The 21,690-nt window shown below is 42.5% G+C and overlaps 1 protein-coding gene and 1 pseudogene across 4 annotated transcripts in view; one reads left to right on the top strand and one right to left on the bottom strand.

Moving 5' to 3' along the window:
• MYO18B (myosin XVIIIB) overlaps window positions 1–21,690 on the top strand; it is a 297,367-nt gene that overhangs the window by 118,386 nt on the left and 157,291 nt on the right. For all 3 annotated transcript variants that reach the window (XM_031656039.1, XM_031656040.1, XM_031656038.1), the window contains exons 22-25: window positions 11,548–11,613; window positions 17,509–17,637; window positions 19,393–19,536; window positions 21,390–21,479. In XM_031656039.1, the coding sequence (XP_031511899.1) occupies window positions 11,548–11,613; window positions 17,509–17,637; window positions 19,393–19,536; window positions 21,390–21,479 (429 nt within the window). The remainder of the gene's footprint in view (window positions 1–11,547; window positions 11,614–17,508; window positions 17,638–19,392; window positions 19,537–21,389; window positions 21,480–21,690) is intronic.
• On the bottom strand, window positions 3,285–4,041 carry LOC108580793 (annotated as a pseudogene). The gene has a single exon (XR_004178833.1). The product of XR_004178833.1 is annotated as a peptidyl-prolyl cis-trans isomerase A pseudogene (transcript).

Here is a 21,690-nt window from a genome sequence, read left to right as displayed (position 1 = left end):
TGGGGAAGCACTTTGCAGCTATGGCTCTTCATCATTTCTGGAGTCTCTCTGCCTGTCTGGTATATAGAGCCAAATGTGAGATGTCAGCCCATATGCTTTTTGGGTACACTCTTCTTCAACATTGGAGAGAAAGCTCTTTGCAAAATTCTAGGAAACAATGGAACGGTGTAAGTGGGGGCTATGAGTTGGATGTGACTGAAATCTATTAGACCCCAAAATCTGGGCTCAATTTGACACAGGCTATTGGAATATTCATACTTAAGGCGGAGAGATCTCAGGTTTGCCAAGAGCCATGTTTGCTGAGGTGTAATGTTGACTTACAGTGAAGACGATGATCCATCTATGCTCAATGCCTGGGCTGCTTCATTGAATGAATCTTACCATTTGTGAATTCGAGGTGGGATAGCTTAACAGGTTAAGGATACAGATTCTGGAGTCTGGCTTTCTGAGCACGTACTGTGTCTAATCTGCTCGCTGGCTGTGTGACATTTGACAAGTCACTCAGCCCTTCTTTGACTTAGTTTTATTATCTTAAAATGGCATACTAATAGTCTCTAATACTCTTGATAGGAAGATTGAGTAATTTAAGATATTGACATGGTGACTTTCATATATACAGAATAATAAATATAATCAATTACGATTTTGTTGTAAAAATAGTAAAATTCTACTATTTCTATGGATTTTAATGCCCCTGCTATACAATGAAGGCTTTAATCTTTGCCTTAGAAACCTCAAATAATTAAGATAAAATATTTTTTGATTAATAGTAGTAGATATTTAATCAAATGATCATCTCTAAACTACATTTGAATAGTTTTTGATTTTCTGACTATTATGAAAAAGGATGTTGTGAACCATTTGCACATCAGTCTTTGTGTAAAAACGTGTTTCTACTTATTTTGGGTGCATTCTTGGAGGAGAATTGCTAGGTTATATGGTAAATTTATGTTTAACTTTTAAATATAACTTTTAAAGAAACTGTCAAGTTGTTTTTCAAAGTGGCTCTACCATTGTTCATCCTCACTGGCAATGTATGAGGGTTTCACTTTCTATCCTTATCAATACTTGGAATTGTTTGCCTTTTTGATTTAAGCCATCCTGTTGTATACAAAGTGGCATTTCATTGTGGTTTTATTTTGCATTCTCCCTAATGATGTTGACTTTTTTTTTTTTTTGCATGTGCCTAGTAGCTACTTTATCTCTTTTTTTGTGAAATCTCTATTTTTTTTTTTTTGCCCATTGTAATTAGGCTGTTTATCTTATAGAGTTGTAGTAGTTCTTTATTTGTTCTAGACATAATTATTTATCAGATGTATCTTTGAAAATATTTTCTTCCAGCCTGTGGCTTGTCTTTTCATTTTCATAGTGGTGCATGGAGATTTTAATTTTTATGAAGTTCAGTTTACTAATTTTTTAAGTGACTGGTGCTTTTTTCATATCTAAGAACTCTTTACCTACCCCTAGGTTACAGAGATATTCTCCCATTTTCTGCTAGAAGATTTGTAGTTTTAGCTCCTCCATGTAGACATTTGATCTGTTGTGAGTTAATTTTGTGTACGGTGTAACATACATGCCTACATTCATTTTTTTTGCATATGAACATTCAATTGTTCCAGTACCGTTTGTTGGAAAGACTATTATTATTTCTCCCAGTGAATTGTGTTGGAACCTTTGTCAGATATTTATTGGCCGTAAATAAAGAGTTTATTTTCATAATCTAAATTCATTCTATTGGTCTGACTGTGCTAATTAGTAGCATCTCTTTCTTTCTGCCTCTTTATTCCTTGGTCAGTGTAAATAAACGTTGTCAATTTTATCTTTTCAAAGGACAAACTTTTGATTTCACTGATTTTTTTCTCTGTTGTTTTTCTGTTTTCTTTGGTTCTTTTGTCTTCTATTGATTTCTACTCTATATTATTTCCTTCCTTTCACTTGATTTGAGTTTAGTTTTCTCTACTTTTCCTGGTTTCTTAAAATGGAATCTTGCTCAAATTATTGATTCAAAATCCTTCTCCTGTTCCAATATACATGGTTAAAGCATACATTTTCCTCAAAGTACTACTTTGGCTGCATTACATAAAAATGTTCATTTAGTTCAAGATATTTTCTAATTCCTAGTGTGATTTCTTCTTTGACCCATTGTTTATTAAGAAGTGTATTAATTTCTACATATTTGGAACTTTCTCACCTTTTTTCTTGTTGGTTTCTGATTTAATTCTGTTTTAGTTTGAGAACATATTTGATATGATTACAGTACTTTTACATTTATTTTTGTTTGTTTGTTTTATTGCGACTTATTTTATGGCCTAATATTATATATCTAGGAGAGTGTTCAAGGTGTGCTTGTAAAAAACATGTATTCTTCAGTTGTTGAGTTGTCTATAGATGTTAGTTGGGGCGATTTGGTTAATAGTATAGTTCAAGTCTTATATATCATTGCTATTTTTTTTTTTTTGAGACAGGGCGGTGTCTTGCTCTGTTGCCCAGGCTGGAGTGCAGTGGCACGATTATGGCTCACTGCAGCCTTGACTTCCTGGGCTCGAGTGATACTCCTGTTTCAGCCCCCTGAGTTACTCAGACTACAGGCATATGCCACCACACCTGGCTGATTTTGGTTTTTAGAGATAGGGTCTCACTGTGTTGCCCAGTCTGGTCTCGACCTCCTGGGCTCTAGGAATCCTCTGGCCTCAGTGTCCCAAAGTTCTGGGACAACAGATGTGAGCCACTGTGCCTGGCGTATTGCTATCATTTATGTTTAATTGTTCTGTAAATTATTGAGAGTCAGGTATTATGCTCTCCAACTATTACTGTTAAATTTTCTATTTATGCTGTCATTCTATGCGTTTTTGCTTCACGTGTTTTGGGGCTCTGTGGTCAGGTACAGACATTTATAATGCTGTATCTTCTGGATGAATTAACCCTTTATTGCTATAAAATGTCTCCCTTTCTTTCTAGTAATGATTTTTGTTTTCAATTTTAAACAAAATTTAAAACAAAATTTGTCTGATAATAGTATAGTCACTCCAGCTATCTTATGTTTAGTGTTTACATGATAGATCTTATTTCATTTCCCCCCTTCCAACCTATCTTTGCATTTAACTGCAACTCTTACAGATGGTATATAGTTGAATCTTCTTTTTGCAAAATCCAAATTGACAATCTCTGCCTTTTTATTAAGGTGTTCAATATATTGATCTGTAATATAATTTACACATGCCATTTTGCTATTTTCTATGTGGGCTTCACACCTTCTTTTGGTCCTCTCCTCCTTTACTTCCTTCTTTTTTTTTTTTTTTTGTTACTTAGTTTTTATTTCATAATCATAAACTTAACTCTGCAATCCAGCTAGGCATGGGAGAGAACAAGGAAAACATGGAACCCAAAGGGAACTGCAGCGAGAGCACAAAGATTCTAGGATACTGCGAGCAAATGGGGTGGAGGGGTGCTCTCCTGAGCTACAGAAGGAATGGTCTGGTGGTTAAGATAAAACACAAGTCAAACTTATTCGAGTTGTCCACAGTCAGCAATGGTGATCTTCTTGCTGGTCTTGCCATTCCTGGACCCAAAGCGCTCCATGGCCTCCACAATATTCATGCCTTCTTTCACTTTGCCAAAGACCACATGCTTGCCATCCAACCACTCAGTCTTGGCAGTGCAGATGAAAAACTGGGAACCATTTGTGTTGGGTCCAGCATTTGCCATGGACAAGATGCCAGGACCTGTATGCTTTAGGATGAAGTTCTCATCTTCAAATTTCTCCCCATAGATGGACTTGCCACCAGTGCCATTATGGCGTGTGAAGTCACCACCCTGACACATAAACCCTGGAATAATTCTGTGAAAGCAGGAACCCTTATAACCAAATCCTTTCTCTCCAGTGCTCAGAGCACGAAAATTTTCTGCTGTCTTCGGAACCTTGTCTGCAAACAGCTCGAAGGAGACGCGGCCCAAGGGCTCGCCGTCGACGGCAATGTCGAAGAACACGGTAGGGTTGACCACAGCTAGTAGTACAGGACTTTCCTCGGCGGCAGCGTCTGCAAAGCCTACTTCCTTCTTTTGTGTAAACTAGATATTTTCCAGGGGGCCATTTGACTACCCCTTCTAGTGATTGTTCTATGGATTACAGTATGTTTTGTAATTCAAGATGCTGCACTTCAGATTAATACTAACTTAATTCTGGGAAAATATAGAACCTTTGCTCCAATATAGCTCGTGTCTTCCTCCTACCTTAGTGATACTATCGTAATATACAGTCTACCCTCCATATGTATCTGTGGGTTCTACATCCACAAACTGAACCAACAACTTACTGAAAATATTTGGAAAAAAAAGAATGGTTGTGTCTGTACTGAACATATACAGACTTATTTTCTTGTCATGATTCCCTAAACAACACAATATAATAACTCTCTGTATGGCATTTTACATTGTATTAGGTATTATAAGTAATCTGGAGATAAAGTATACAGAAGGATATGAGTAGGTTATTTGTAAATACTATGCCATTTTATATAAAGGACTAATGCATCTGCAGATTTTGGTATCCTTTGGGGGTCCTGGAACCAGTTCTCCGTGGATACTGAGGGATAACTACAAATCACATCTATATATGTTATAAAATCAACAATAAAGCTTTATGATTTTCTTTTATTTAATCTTATGTCTTTTAGGTGAGTTAAGGGAAGCAAAGAAAAAAATGAAGATTTCTTTTATTATTATACTTTAAGTTCTAGGGTACATGTGCGCAACATGCAGGTTTGTTATATATGTATACATGTGCCATGTTGGTGTGCTGCACCCATTAACTCATCATTTACATTAGGTATATCTCCTAATGCTATCCCTTCCCCCTACCCCCACCCCACGACAGACCCCGGTGTGTGATGTTCCCCTTCCTGTGTCCAAGTGATCTCATTGTCCAGTTCCCACCTATGAGTGAGAACATGCAGTGTTTGGTTTTTTGTCCTTGTGATCATTTGCTGAGAATGATGGTTTCCAGCTTCATCCATGTCCCTACAAAGAACATGAACTCATCCTTTTTTATGGCTGCATAGTATTCCATGGTGTATATGTGCCCCATTTTCTTAATCCAGTCTATCATTGATGGACATTTGGGTTGGTTCCAAGTCTTCGCTATTGTGAATAGTGCTGCAATAAACATACGTGTGCATGTGTCTTTATAGAAGCATGATTTATAATCCTTTGGGTATATACCCAGTAATGGGATGGCTGGGTCAAATGGTATTTCTAGTTCTAGATCCTTGAGGAATCGCCACACTGTCTTCCAGAATGGTTGGACTAGTTTACAGTCCCACCAACAGTGTCAAAGTGTTCCTATTTCTCCGCATTCTCTCCAGCACCTGTTGTTTCCTGACTTTTTAATGATTGCCATTCTAACTGGTGTGAGATGGCATCTCATTGTGGTTTTGATTTGCATTTCTCTGATGGCGAGTGATGATGAGCATTTTTTCATTTGTCTGTTGGCTGCATAAATGTCTTCTTTTGAGAAGTGTCTGTTCATATCCTTTGCCCACTTTTTGATGGGGTTGTTTTTTTCTTGTAAATTTGAGTTCTTTGTAGATTCTGGATATTAGCCCTTTGTCAGATGAGTAGATTGCAAAAATTTTCTCCCATTCTGTAGGATGAAGATTTTTACATTTTCCTATGTGTTTTTATTTTCCCATGCTCTTTAGTTCCTTAAGTATTTGAATTACATGTGATATGATACCTTTCATCCTGAAGGACTTCCTTTAATATAAGTGAAACAGTAAGGCAGGTCTCATAGCAATAAGTTCTTTCAGCCTTTGTTTACCTGAGATGGTCCTTACTTCACCTTCATTTTTGAAGAATAATTTTGCCAGATACAGAATTCCTGATTGACTTGTTTGTTTTTTCCTTTCAGCACTTCTAACATGTAATCTCACTGCATTCTGGATTTCATTGTCTCTGAAGATAAGTCAGCCACTAATTGTTTTGATGCTTCTCTTTACACAATAAGTTATTCCTCTCTTTCTGCTTTCAAGATTTTCAATAGTTCATAATAAATCTTGGGGTGGCTTCTTTGTGTTTATTCTATTTGGAATTCAATGACCTGCTAGGATGCATAGATTTTTTGGGGGCGGGGAGGAGGGTCAAATTTGGGAAGTTTCTAGCCATCGTTTTTCATACTTTTAAAATCTTTTGCTGGGTGCAGTGGCTCACGCCTGTAATCCCAGCACTTTGGGAGGCTGAGGCGGGCAGATCACGAGGTCAGAAGATCGAGACCATCCTGGCTAACATGGTGAAACCCGGTCTTTACTAAAAATACAAAAAATTAGCCGGGCGTGGTGGTGGGCGCCTGTAGTCCCAGCTACTTGGGAGGCTGAAGCAGGAGAATGGCATGAACCCGGGAGGTGGAGCTTGCAATGAGCCAAGATCACACCACTGCACTCCAGCCTGGGCAACAGAGCGAAACTCTGTCTCAAAAATAAATAAATAAAATAAATAAATAAATAAATAAATAAATAAATAAATAAATAAAATCTTTGTCTTTCTCCTCTTCTTCTGAGACTCCTATTATACATATATTGGCATGCTTGATTTGCCATACATGTCTCTGAGGCTTTATTTATTTTTCCTCCTTCCTGTTTCTCTCTGTTCTTCAAACTGGATAATTTCTATTGATCTATTTTCAAGTCTGCTGACTCTTTCATCTGACATCTCAGATCTGTTGTTGAACTCCTTTGGTGAATTTATCATTTCAGTTAATTTACTTTTCAAATGAAGAATTTCCATTTGGATCTTTTAAAAATAATTTCTATCTTGATATTTTGTATTTAAGGAGTCATTATTATTACACTGTCCTTTAATTCATTAAACATTGTTTCTTTTAGTTCTTTGAACATATTTACAATAGCCGTTTTGAAGTCTTTGGCCATTAAGTCCAAATTCTGAACCCACAAAAATGCTTTCTACTGTTTCCCCTCACGCTTAGTTTGGATCACAATTTTACATTTATTGCACATCCTATCCTTTTTGCTGAAGACTGGACATCTTAGATGATATGTTATAGTAACTCTTCATTCTGATCTTTTCTTAATCATTTAGTATTATAACTTGTCTTGACTAAAATTACGGAATCTGTGTCCTCACAATGTGGGACCACTGATATCTCTGCCCAATAAAAATTTGTGTTTTTGGCCGGGCGCGGTGGCTCAAGCCTGTAATCCCAGCACTTTGGGAGGCCGAGGCGGGCGGATCACGAGGTCAGGAGATCGAGACCATCCTGGCTAACATGGTGAAACCCCGTCTCTACTAAAGAAAATACAAAAAACTAGCCGGGCGAGGTGGCGGGCGCCTGTAGTCCCAGCTACTCCGGAGGCTGAGGCAGGAGAATGGCGTGAACCTGGGAGGCGGAGCTTGCAGTGAGCCGAGATCCTGCCACTGCACTCCAGCCTGGGCGGCAGAGCGAGACTCCGTCTCAAAAAAAAAAAAAAAAAAAAAAAAAATTTGTGTTTTTATTTTAAAGCTGACTTCCTAGGCGTTGCTCCTGTGTCCACATAGCTTAGAGTCAGCAGAGGTTGTTATCAAACATCTTGAATATTTAAGCCTTTTCTGTTATCCTGTTGGATCCACGTGGGGGTTGGGAAATGCATTCAGCATTCAGGTAGTTCCCAGTTGTGCTTCAGCCTCTACATTCTGTTTGGCCCTTTCACATATTTTCTGCCTGTACACATGGCTTCATGTTCAAATAAATAGGTATATGTAGATAGCCAGAGCCTTCTCCAGTCTCTCTTGTTCTTGTGTTTAGCCTGGAGCCAGGAATATATGGGAATTTATCAAGCCCACTGTGGCTGTCCTATTTCCTGTATCTCCTGTTAAATTTCTGGCTTGTTTAAGGGCTAGTGCTTGCCTCAATCAGGACAACAACCTTAGGCTTAGCTGTGTCATTGGCCTTCCTCATTTGTTTCCTGCCAAAATCGCTACTGTTTCTGACAATGCTCCCAGGCGTGGGTTTTTTCCATGCTTTGCCCCATACAGGTGAGCCCCTTCTGGAAGCAAAGCTGCTGTTTTTCAGAGCTGCCTCACCCTGGAAGGACTACTGCAGAGAGAGAGAGAGACAGAGCTGGGGTGGGTGGTGAGTGGGAGAACCTGGAATCAATATTGCCTCATTGTTTCTACTTAAGATCCAGTAGGTTTTCTTGAATAAATGCTTCTCAATTTGTCATATCCCATTGTCCAATTTCCAGAGTATTGAACTTGTGGTGATTGGAAATTTTATCCATTTTTATCATGTTTTGGGAGGGGGAGAGGATTTATTAAGCCCCTTCCTCCACCATTCTGGAAATATCTCCCTTACATGCTGCTTATATGACCTTATAAAATTGCTACTACATCCTTGTCGGACAGGCGTGATTACCCCATGTTGTAGAAAGCAAACTGAAGACCAGAGAGGAGGAGAGACCTGCCCAGGGTCACACAGCTAGTGAGTGGTGGAACTGATCCCAGCATTGGAGGGTGGAGAGAAGATCAGAAGCTGATTCCTTGGGTTCAAACCCCCTACCATCACTTCCTAAACATGTGAGCTTTGCCAAGTCATTTCATTGCACTGGAAGGAAACTCGGTTACAGTGGGTTGAGCACGTGCTTTGGCAGGGTTTGAAGTGTATCTGAGAAGTGGGAGCCTTCATTCATGTTTTGCAGCACCGTTCCAAGGTTTTGACCAAAACAGAGGTGACTATGAGGATGCAATAAGTCCTAACATTTATTGAGTGCTTACTACACGCCCAGTGCTATATAAAGCCCTGCACAAGCACAGCCTCAGAATTTTCTGAAACAGGTACTGTTATTGTCCCCATCTTTCTGAATGGAGTCTGAGGCTCAGAGTAAAGCACTTTCCCAAGGCCACACAGTTTATGGAGTGATAAAACCAAGATCTGAACCCAGATGGATCTAACTCTGGATCATGATTTTTTTTTCCCCCAAAACATCTGCCGTAGACTTTACCTTCAAGGTACACTTAGAAAAATTTCATTGGTTTTATATTTCCTTTAAAAAATCCATCCATCTTATCTTCAGTCAATTTTTAATTTATTTTTTCTTGTGCAGAGAAAAAAGGCCTTATATTTTGGATATATTGGTTTTATTCATTTCTACCACCTACAGCTCCCTTGGAACATGTTTGGCTAAAATGTGATAAGCGAAACCACCGAAATTTTGGAAGAGTGTCATGGAATGTTCTTACAGGAGGTCAGAAGATGGAGCTTCCTTCCTGATTGCAGTCTGGGGCTAGACTTTTAATAGGGATTTTTTTTTAAAAAAAAATCTTAGGAAGTCTTCTGTGATGCCTTTGACCCATGGAATTGAAACTCATTTACTAAATTACTCCAGCTTCATAATACCTTTTGCTTCCTGAGCATTGCAATTACTTTTCTGACAGTTTATTCTTAAAATAGACTTTCCGATTTTCAGTGAATGAAAGACCAGTGAGGGGTGGTATGAGGGTGGGTGGGAGGGAAATTAGCAGTCACTAAGCAACCAGGCACAACCTGGGTTTATCTGAGAGTCCAAATCACTGGCTGATTGTTTCGAAGCCTGTACAACTATTCGACAAGGGGAAGATTCCATTAAATGGCGATTGGTCCATGCTGCATCCAGAAATCTCTTTGAGTAAAATTGTTTCTCCTGCATGGGGCTGCTTTTCCTCCCTGTGGAATCTCTCTGGTTTGGGTGTTTATTCATCCAGTCATCCTATCTATTGAGCTCCTATTGTGTCTATAGAACAGTACTATAGGCTGGGCACAGTGGCTTACACCTGTAATCCCAGCACTTTGGGAGGCTGAGGCAGGTGGATCATGAGATCAAGAGATGGAGACCATCCTGGCTAACATGGTGAAACCCCGTCTCTGCTAACAATACAAAAATTAGCCGGGCGTGGTGGCACATGCTTGTAGCCCCAGTTACTTGGGAGGCTGGGGCAGAAGAATCCCAGCCTGGCGACAGAGCAAGACTCCATCTCAAAAAAAAAAGGATAATACTATAGTGCAGTACAGAAAACACAGGCTCCTCTGCCATAATGTAGGTCAGGCAGGTGAGGTTAGTGACCATGTCATTTATTTAGCAAGTATTTGTGGGAGAGAGGCAGTCACCAGGAAGTGCAATGAGAGAAGCATAGAGTGGGGAGGCTGTCACAGGAGGACTTAGTGAATTACTAGGCATGCACTACAGTTCAAGACATAGGTGTGGCCAGAAAGAACTTAATGGGAATCTGTTTCTGCCCTGTGTGCAAACTTGTAATCTTGAAAAAAAAAAAGCCCCTTCATTTAGTTTTTGTTGTGTGTGTGTGTGTGTGTGTGTGTGTGTGTATGTGTATGTATTAAAATATATATAACATAAAAGTTAATCTTAACCTTTTTTTTTTTTTTTTGAGACAGAGTCTCACTCTGTCGCCCAGGCTGGAGTGCAGTGGTGCAATCATGGCTCACTGCAAGCTCCGCCTCCCGGGTTCACGCCATTCTCCTACCTCAGCCTCCCGAGTAGCTGGGACTACAGGCACCTGCCACCTCACCTGGCTAAATTTTTTGTATTTTTAGTAGAGACAGGGTTTCACTGTGTTAGCCAGGGTGGTCTTGATCTCCTGACCTCGTGATCCACCCGTCTCAGCCTCCCAAAGTGCTGGGATTACAGGCGTGAGCCACCGCGCCCGGCCCATCTTAACCATTTTAAGCATAGAGTTCAGTGGCAAGAAGTATATTCTCAATGTGGTGCAACTATCATAACATCCATCTACACGATGCTCTTCCTCTTGCAAAACTGAAATGTTATACCCATTAAACAATAAGCCTTCATTTCCCCCTCTCCCCATCCCCTAGCCACCATAATTCTTTATTCTGTCTCCATGAATTTGGTTACTCTAAGTACCTCATTTCTAAGTGGAATCATGCAGTATTTGTCCTTTTGTGACTGACTTCTTTGGCTTGGAACAATGTCCTTGAGGTTCATCCATGTTGTAGCATGTGTCAGAATTTCCTTCCTTTTTAAGGCTGAATAATATTCCATTGCATGGATAGACCACATCATGTTTATCCATTCATCCATCAGTGGACATTTGGGTGGTTTCCACCTTTTGGGTATTGTGAATGATGCTGCTAAGAACATAAATGTATAAATATCTCTTCAAGACCCTGATTTCAATTCATTTTGGTATATACACACAAGTGGAATGGCCAGATCATCTGGTAATTCTGTGTTTAATTATTTGAGGAACCTCTGTACTGATTTCCCTAACAGCTGCATCCTTTATTTCATTTCGTATCTTTGGTTTTCTGCTCTGTAAAATAGGAGGATGGAACAAATAGGTGTGTGTGTGAAGATAGAGTGGATGGTACACAGTAGGTGCTCAGCATCTGCGCCTTCCTCTGTGAGGTGGGGCTCTGTTAGCCGAAGCTCACAGATATGTGGGGTCATCCTCCGTCCTGGCGCATCAGCCATCGAGCCAGCTTGACTTTTCCCTTTAGGATCCTCCTACCCTCTCTGCTCTCCAACTTCTCTCTTCTTTTCTCCCCAGGCCGTGGAGGAGCTCTTGGAGACCCTGGATCTGGAAAAGAAGGCGGTGGCTCTGGGGCACAGCCAAGTGAGTAGAGCCGCTTTCTTACAACATCCTGCCCATCACATCAGGGACCCAGAGATGACCTGATTCTTGTCCTACCTCCATTGTCCATTATCTCTGCATGTCTCCTTTTCCCAAACTGAAAGAAGAGCTAATGATTTTCTGCCCTGCCTATCTTACAAGGTCATGAAGATAAACTGTCATAATGTGGGTTGAAATCACACTGGGAAATATCATTTATTGGAGGCTTCACTCCTGGGGACCCCAAGTGGTCTGGAAGAATTAGCATCCTGGTCCTCAGGATGACCTTCTGAGCCTCAGAAAGAGCCGCCATTAAACCTGGGAAGAACTGCTCGTCTTCATTCACAGCCTTTTAACTTCTACTTTGCAACCAGCTCTAACACAGCTATCGTCATAGCTGATGAGCAGCACTAAGGGAAATGAAAGAAGGGGCTCGAGAAGAAAGCCCGTGATTATTCAAGTTGACAGAAATAGCTTTTCCCAAACTGGTGTTGAGCCAAAAGCTCTTCCAAATATGCTCAAAAGTTTATAGCAGAGTTTCACACTTCCCTGATATGCTTATATACGCTGAAGTTTTCCAGGTGGGAAACATGGTATTTAGGGATTCTCAAACTATTTGACTGTGGAACCCCTCGCCTTTTGTTTGTGTGGAATACCCAGTACCATCTTCTGGAGCTAGTGTTCCATGGCTGATAGTTTGGCAAGTGGGGCACGGAGATCCTAAACTCAAGGACCAAGGAGGTGGGGCAGGGGAAAGGGACACAGTTTAGAAATACAACCTAGAGGCTGGGTGTGTTGACTCACGCCTGTAATCTCAGCACTTTGGGAGGCCAAGGCAGGCGGATCACCTGAGGTCAGGAGTTAGAGACCAGCCCGGCCAACATGGTGAAACCCCCATCTCTACTAAAAATATAAAAATTATCTGGGCGTGGTGATGTGCGCCTGTAATCCCAGCAACTTGGGAGGCTGAGGCAGGAGAATCGCTTGAACCCGGGAGGCAAAGGTTGCAGTGAACTGAGATTGCGCCACTGCACTCCAGCCTGGGCAATAGAATGAGACTCTGTCTAAAAAGGAAAAAAAAAAAAAAAAAAAAAGGAAGGAAAGAAAGAAGGAAGAAAGGAAAGAAGGAAGACTGGAGAGGAACAGACCAAAAGAAGGACTACTCCACACGTTTCCCCACCTAGTTACTTACTGGTTGACTAATGCCATCTAAGAAACCTTTGTCAATTGCCTTCCACCTCCAGGAGCTATGTGAGGTGCTGGGAGGGTCCTGCTCTCCAGGAGCCCGCAAGGGTGGCATTATTGGCTATTTGTACTTCATGGAGCCCTCCCTATCATATGCATCCCTGAGAGCAGGTCCTTTCCTCAGGGAGCTCACAGTCATCTACACTGGCTACCAGCCCTCAGCCCACCCTAAACATGCTAGTGTCTCCCCACTGGCCTCTTGGTCCTGCTAAGGTGTGTGGTGGAAGCTATTATTCCGCTGTGATCTCAAGATAATTTCTCCTGATAGGAGTTGCAGCATCTCAAGTCTTTGAAGGCTTTTTCACTAGAGAGGATAAACCTGTCAGTTACTGGACTCCCATGCAAGCCAGGTACTATGCGAGGCAACTTCACGTTTTGTTCTTTGATCCTCACTCACAGTCTTCTGTGAGATATCAGGTGTGTTCCTGCTTTACAGATGAGGAAGCTGTGCCCCTGGGAAACAAGCCTCTTTCCAAGGTCCTATCTATAGCCAAAGGTTCAGACTCCATGCAAACCTGCATTGGCCCAAATACCGGGGCCTTTTCCATGCACTCTGGGTCCTATTGTTTATGAATGGAAATACGGTCATATGTGGTTTAACAATGGGGATGCATTCTGAGAAATGAGTGCTTAGGCAATTTCTTCATTGTGGGAACATCACAGAGCGTACTCACACAAACACAGATGGGATAGCCTACTACGCACCTGGTAGATGCCACAGCCTATTGCTCCTGGCTGCAAACCTGTACAGCATGTGACTGCGCTGAATACCGTAGGCAGTTGTAATACAATGGTAAGGATCTGAGTATTTAAACATAGAAAAAGTAGAGTAAATGTATGGTGTTATAATGTTATGGGATCACTGTTGTATATGCATGCGTCTATTGTTGACTGAAATGTCATTATGCAGTGCATGACTGTACATAACATATTCTTTACAGATAGGTCTTTACGGTCCTGAATCTGGGGAATTGTTCTTCATCTCCAGGAACTTCATCCTTCTAGCCCAGCTGTTCTCAAAGTATGGGCCCTGGACCAGCAGCATCAGCATCACCCAAGAGCTTGCTAGAAACACATTCTCAGGCTCCACCCAGACCTAGTAAATCAGAAACTCTGGAAGTGGACAGAGCTGGCAGTCTGTATAACAAGCCCTCTAGGCGATTCCAGTGCATTCAAGTCTGAGAACCACTGGTCTAGATAATGACGCAGTTATGTCATAAATGTGAAAATCAGGGCCTATAGTCCTGGTAGCTCTTGCAGAAGAAGAAAGAAAACAGTCGTTACACACAGTTTACACTGGCAGGAGCAAGAAGTCTGTACGCCTAAACATTCAGATAATAAAACATGATTATTATTGAATAATACTTGGTATTGACTGAGAAACTGTCAAGAGCAAATCAAGGTCAATGTGTCCTTTTGGAGGCCAGGCCGGGGGATAGACTGAGAGCGTTAGGGGCAGATGCAGCATCTTATGCATTGCAGGATTGGCACGTAATAATGGAGAAGGCTGTGAAACTCAGGGCACAAGAGAATCGGCTGACCCAGTCCACACCCGGGCACCACCGCTTCCTAACTGCGTGAATCTTGAGTGACTGGTTTAACTTCCCTGAGCCTCAGTTATCTCATCTGTAAAATGAGGCCATTACTTCCTACCTCCCAAGATGACTGTGGGGATCCATAAAGTGTCATTTAACAGGTGGTGTCTGCCACTGCTTGCTGAATACATTTGTCAGTGGGGCAAGAGGCTTATCAAACAGGATAGCATTTTAATGTTTAAAGAATTAAACTCCTCTAATCTGTAACGTGACTAAGAGGAGAGGAGCTAATTCCTCGGCAGTACCAGATATGGAAGCTGTTGCCATATCAGATTTTTTAAAAACCTGGGCCTTCCGCATTTTTAGAGGAAAAACAGTTTACAGAGTTGTGTCCCCTGTGGATTCCTTAAAGGTGGGGCTTTGGGGATGTTACACGCTGTTTGCCTCCGATAAGCTGCTGGACCCATGAAAAGCAAATAATTTAGATTTTTCTTCGTGATTTTTCAGCCTCTGGTGCCTTATCAAGGCTTGTGCCGAGGGCCATGGCATTTGTGGAAAAGGTGTGATTCTACATGCAGTCGGCCTTCTGGTCGGCAGTATGCTCTTTAAGTGGCCAAAAAAAAAAAGAAAGAAAAAAAAGGGGAGAAATTGAGATAAGATTCTGCACAGGCTTATTCCCATTCTGTGTATGGTTATTTCCAATTATCTTTTTAATGAAAGCTTCATAATCAATAGTGGTTTTGGCAGCACCTGCCATCTATTGTAATATACGAACTGGAGCTGTCATCACTTTGATCATTGATTTTTTTTTTTTTTTATAGCAGCTTTTGGGACTCACTAGCTTGTGAAATTAATACAGTCATTATTGAAGCAATCTGATAGGTAATGAGCCAATCATGTCTTTATTTCAGTGAGAGTAATGGCCTTGGTGGCCCTGTCTGATAGGAAGTGTTCTGCAAAGCCATGGAGGGTTAGGAAACAGAGTTAGCACTGGCTGGGTGTGCTGATTTTTATTTTCCCATTGAGAAAAGGCGTAGTGCAGGATGGTCGGAGATGAGTGGTCTCCATTACGAAAAATAGGTTTAGGGTAATGGAGAATCGATCGAGACCCCTTGTTCCGCCTGGAATCAAATTGCAATTGAACCTCGCACTTCAAGTGCTTGTATCATAACGAATGAGAAAAGGCAGCCTCATGTTGACAGACATTGAGAATGAGTGCAGGAAATAAACCTGAAGTTCTGGGCTCAGGTCTCAGCTTTGTTGGCACCTGATTGTGTAACCTTGAGTCAATTTCATAACCTGCCTAAGCCAGTAGATTCCTCATAGAGCTGTTTGAGTATTAAAAAGAGACCTAGGAGAAAGCACTTTAGAAAATGTAGATGCCATGCAAATGTTCACCCTATTCAGTGATCATTGTAGTCTTGTCTGAAGTCAGATAGAGGAAAATAAATCCTGGGGTTACCACTTGCTTGTAAAGGATCGTGGGCAAATACCTTTTTTTTTTAAGCCTTAGTTTTTTCCTCCAAAAAATGTGAGAATCATAATAACTACCATATAGGATTAGGCATGTAAAGCGTTTTACCTGCATGTCAAGTAGTTGTTGAGTCCAGTTCCAAAACACAGTAAGTGCCCCCTAAATGTTATCCATTAAATGATAATGTCATCAATTAATATAGAGTTATCCAGTGTCTCCAGATAACCCCCTTTGTGATTATAAACCACATATGACAAAGAAACACATGGGACTCTTTTTAGAAATAAGCAGCATAAGGGCATCAGAAAAATGACTCCTTTCCCTGTCACTGACTCAAATCCCACCATAAGAGCATTTTTCCTCTGCCTCTCGGAAGATGAGAAAATGACCACAGCAAACCAGAACTACCCTTACGCATCGGCAGGAGCAGGCCTGGCCCAGAAGCTTCAGGTTCTCATAGAAAAGCATTTAATTCAAACCTCCAGGACTCTCTGCCTTGATCTTTTGCTGACAGTCAGTCCTGGGGTCCCAGCTTCCCTCATTCCTGTTCCCTGCAGTCTACTAGAAGGTGGCTCTGTGGGGTGCCAAGGAGGCATTGATCAGAGTGCTGCAGAGGCCATCATCCATTATTGATGAGCTACGGCCTGGAAATCGTGTACCAAGAGCTGTTTCCTGCTAGATCCCTCAGCACCTCCGTGGGTGGCACCAGCCCAACCCCATCCTCTCCTGACCAAGAGGACTGTCATCCCTCCCCCCACTGTCTCTGCCCCTCCTTACAAGGCTGGACTGAGATGTTTCTTTTTTTCTTTCCTTTCTTTCTTTTTTTTTTTTTTTTTTTGAGATGGAATTTTGCTCTTTTTGCCCAGGCTGGAGTGCAATGGCACTATCTCGGCTCACCACAACCTCTGCCTCCCGAGTTCAAGTGATTCTCTTGCCTCAGCCCCCAGAGTAGCTGGGATTACAGGCACCCACCACCACGCCTGGCTAATTTTGTATTTTTAATAGAGACGGAGTTTCATCATGTTGGTCAGGCTGGTCTCGAACTCCCGACCTCAGGTGATCCGCCCGCCTTGGCCTCCCAAAGTGCTGGGATTACAGGCGTGAGCCGCCGTGCCCGGCTGGAGTGAGTTGTTTCTAAGCCACTGCTTCACTCAGATTGCTGGGGGTGCTTAATCGAAATATTCACATTCCCAGGCCTGGCCTTAAACCCACCACCCAGCCTTTCCTGGGGTGTGGGACTCTGCATGTACTACACTTTCCAGGTGGTGACCGTGTACAGAACAGTTTAGGCAAGTCCATCCTAGCAGTGCTTCTCAGAGGAATGTGAACAGGAATTCCCGGGGGATCGTGTTAAAATGCAGGTTCTGATTTAGCAGGTCTGGAATGGAGTACGAGATTCTGCATTTCCAATGGTGCTGGTGTGTGGCCCACACTGAGTATCCAGGGCCTAGGGGAAGGGAGAGAGGAGCCATCAGCAGACAAAATGCTTTGATAATTTAGACTCCCCCACCTCCCAATTAAAGGGCAACTGCCAACAAATATTGCAGGTGCGTGCAAGAGAAGTGGGGTCTGAGTTGCAAGCACTTCCCATTGTAGACAACCTTCTTCAGCAGAGGACTCACCTGAAACCTTCCCTCTCCCCAGGTTTTTCTCAAGGCAGGTGTGATCTCCAGACTTGAGAGGCAACGAGAGAAGCTGGTATCTCAGAGCATCGTTCTCTTCCAGGCGGCTTGCAAGGGCTTTCTGTCTCGCCAGGAATTCAAGAAGTTGAAGGTACTGCATGCTGTTTACATGCGGAGTCTGATCCAACAGGTCTGGAGTGGGCATAGGGTCTGCCTGTCCCTCAGGATGATGCCAGTGCACCTGGTCCAAGGATCCAACCTGAGCAGTGAGACTTTAAGTGAGGCTTTGCAGGATGTTATGACTGTTTCTGGGACATTGACATCAAATTATCCATGAGGTCAGTCTTGCACTAGGTAGCCATGAGGTTGTCCAAGCCCTCCTGGGCCGGTTCATGCTTTCAACCTGTCTTGTTTCCGGAGGAAGTCACTTTCACAGGTCAGCAGACGGGGCATGACCAGGGCCCAGCCACTGAGGTTTTGGGGACCAAAGGCCAAGTCGAACTTGAAGCACTGACGCATTTAGGGTCACCATCTTCAGAGATCCCTGTAGACTGAATTTCCTCTCTGTAGCTGCACAATAGAGAGAAAACCACATGGCTTTGGTAACAAATAATATATATGTTCGAATTCCACCTCTACCTCTTAGTAGCTGGGTGAAGGTGAGATGAAATGATGTGCACTTAGTACGGTACATGGCACATAGTAATTGCTCAATAAACTCTAACTGCTGTTACCTTTGGATTGTTATTCTTAATTACTACTACCACTAGAATGGAGTCTTGTTGTATGTGCCTCCAGTTTATGCGAACTTGTAAACTCAAGTATAGTACTTGGCAGAAAGAGAAAAAAGATGAGACCATGAATAATGAAAATATTATAGGCAATCCCACTGGCCTTCTGTACTCAAGTAGCTCACACCTTGGAATGATGTAGAATAGAGTTTCAGAGCCTGGGCTCTGCAGCCAGACTGCAAGGGTTCAAACCTGCTCTGGCACTGAGAAGCTGGGTGGCACTGGGCATGTGACTTTACCTCTCTGAATCTCACTTTCCCCATCTGTAAATACATAAAATAACATGATCTTCCCAGGACTAGACTGAGGACCGAATTGAGGTGTGTGAGATGCTCAGGGCAGTTCCTAGCACTTAGGAAGCTCAATGTCTGCTGCACAAGAATCAGCTGCTGTGATGGTGATGAGGGAAAAGCATCTTTTGGCCTCTCTGCCAGTCAGTGCTGCTTTGGTTCCCCGCAGTGATAAGAATGAAGTGGATCTGTGCTTCTCAAACTGCGGTCCCAGGCCAGCAGCATCAGCATCACCTGGGGATTTGTAAGAAAGGCACATTTCCAGGCTCCATCCCAGAGTGGCTGAATCAGCACCTTTGCGGGTGGTGTCTAGCCTTCTGGGGTTTAACAAGCCCTCTGGGGGATTCTGATGCACATTCAAGTTTGAGAAGCATGGAATTACTGTTTAAATACACTGCAAAAATGATCTCCCTTCAATATAAGCTAATAACATAATCTTGGACATTGTTATTTGTGGGCAGTTTTAGAGATTTTTCAGTGATAGTTTTTGTTTTGCATGATGACCTTTAAACCTAATCCCCATGTAAGATGTAACCTATTGTATAGTTTCTTTTACTCTTTCTGCTAGTATTATTTGGCCATGCAAGACTAAACTATGGCATCATGGTTGATGCAGAGAGCCTGACTTATCAAAAGGACTACAAGAAAGGAAGCCTGTGTGTGTGTGTGTGTGTGTGTGTGTATGTGTTTTAAGGTATCCAGTCCCTTCCACCAGGAAATAACCCCACTTCCTCCAGCCCCTTTGCTACCCTCTGCCTCCTCTCCTTCCTTTATCCTCACCTGGATTGGAAAGGACCCTCCAGTCTGTGTTCTCCTTCCCTGCAGATTCGCCGACTGGCTGCGCAGTGCATCCAGAAGAATGTGGCTGTGTTCCTCGCAGTCAAGGACTGGCCATGGTGGCAGCTCCTTGGTTCCCTCCGGCCCCTACTTAGTGCCACCATTGGAAATGAGCAGCTCCGAGCCAAGGAGGTCAGTCAATGTGGCAGAAAGGGTGCTGAGTAGCTGCTCCCCACACCCCCCTCCTCCTGCTTGCATCCAGGACCCTGTGCCCCTATTCCTGAACATTCTTGATCTTAGAATGCTCAGCCTAACAGCCTTGATGCCCCTTCCAGATGTTCCTCTGCCTCCATCAACACAGAGGGGTTCGTGAACACTCACTACTTAACCCAGAGAAGCTCATTGGGCAGTCTTTGAGTCTTTTATTTATTTATTTATTACTATTATTTTTTTTACCTCTCAGACAACACTCTTTTTCTATCATTCTTTCCTGTCACCACCTATCTTTTATAACTGTTTCAATTGGTTTCTGGTTCATGCTTTTCGTTGTTATTATTTTGCAAAAATTAGTAAATACATGCACACATTTAGTTCTTATATTTCTTACATAAAAAGTAGAATACTGGCTGGGCGCGGTGGCTCACGCCTGTAATCCCAGCACTTTGGGAGGCCGAGATGGGCAGATCATGAGGTCAGGAGGTTGAGACCATCCTGGCAAACACGGTGAAACCCCGTCTCTACTAAAAATACAAAAAATTAGCCGGGCATGGTGGCGGTTGCCTGTAGTCCCAGCTACTCGGGAGGCTGAGGCAGGAGAATGGCGTGAACCTGGGAGGCAGAGCTTGCAGTGAGCTGAGATCGCGCCACTGCACTCTAGCCTGGGCGACAGAGTGAGACTTCATCTAAAAAAAAAAAAAAAAAAAGTACTATATTCTTCTTCGACTTTTATTTTTTACTTGAAAGATATTCTGAAAATCTTGCCGTTTCCATTCTTGTGGAGCTCTTCCTTGTTCTCTCTTTATGGCTGCATAGCCTTCCTTTGTGTGTCTGCTCCATAGTTCATTCCACCCGCCTGCTGTGGGTGGGCAGTGAAGCAGCTTCTGAATGGTGCTGTCATAGGCACAGTGCTGAGCCACTGGCAGAAAGGCAATCCCTGGAGAATGAAGTGAGCACAGTGTCCACACTTGGGCATACCCAGCCTCAGGCAAAGCAAGGGACTCATTCTGATTATTTATGTTCAGCCCCTAGACAGGGCTGGGCTGGACCAGACTTGCATGAACAGAGACACTGAAATTTGGAAGTGGTGAAACAAAAAGTCTCTTGTTGGAACCTAGCACCTGGGTATCTTCATGGATGCTGGCTGAATTACTCACTCCATTCCCCAACCACTCTTTAGAAAATTTTTTTTCATCTTTAATTTACAAAGAGTAATCGTACATATTTATGGGGTATAATGTGATGTTTTGATATATGTTTACAATACGAAATGATTAAGCAAAGCTAATTAACAAATCCACCACTTCATTTATCATTTTTTTGTGGTGAAAGCACTTAAAACCTACTTTTTTTTTTGAGACAGAATCTCATTCTTGTCGCCCAGGCTGGAGTGCGATGGTGGTATCTTGGCTCATCGTAACCTCTGCCTCCCGGTTTCAAGTGATTCTCCTGCCTCAGCCTCCTGAGTAGCTGGGATCTCAGGCATGCATCAACACACCTGGCTAATTTTATATTTTTGGTAGGGACAGGGTTTCTCCATGTTGGTCAGGCTGGTCTCGAACTCCCGACCTCAGGTGATCCACTCGCCTCAGCCTCCCAAAGTGCTGGGATTACAGGTGTGAGCCACCGCGCCCAGCCAAAACCTACTTTTTGCAAGCAGTTTGGAAATATACAGTGCATCATTATTTATTATAGTCACCATTCTGTGCAATAGATTGCTAAGGTTTATTCCTTCTAACTGAAACTTTGTGCCCTTTGCTCACTCCTAACACAGGTGGAACTTAATCTCTGGTCTGGAATGATTTCTGTTAACGTGTTTGTTTTTGTAGGAGGAGCTTACAACGCTAAGACGGAAGCTAGAAAAATCAGAGAAGCTGCGGAATGAACTCCGGCAGAATACAGATCTACTAGAAAGCAAGGTATCCCCATCCCTCCTCTTGGGTCCTTGTGGGGTTCTTTATGTATGTGAGATCCGTTTAAGGGGGAGAACAATGATATGCCTGCAAGTGTGCTAATTGCTTTACAAGCACTCCAGAATTACCTGTGAGGCACATACTGTTATTGAACCCATTTTACAGTGAAGGGAATTGAGGCCCTGGGATATTAAGTATCTTCCTCGAGGCTGCACAA

This window comes from Papio anubis, chromosome 16 (genome assembly GCF_008728515.1).
Source record: "Papio anubis isolate 15944 chromosome 16, Panubis1.0, whole genome shotgun sequence".
NCBI classification, from domain to species: domain Eukaryota; kingdom Metazoa; phylum Chordata; class Mammalia; order Primates; family Cercopithecidae; genus Papio; species Papio anubis.
Note: the sequence above shows the minus strand (reverse complement) of the source record. Positions and strands in the feature narration are given on the sequence as shown.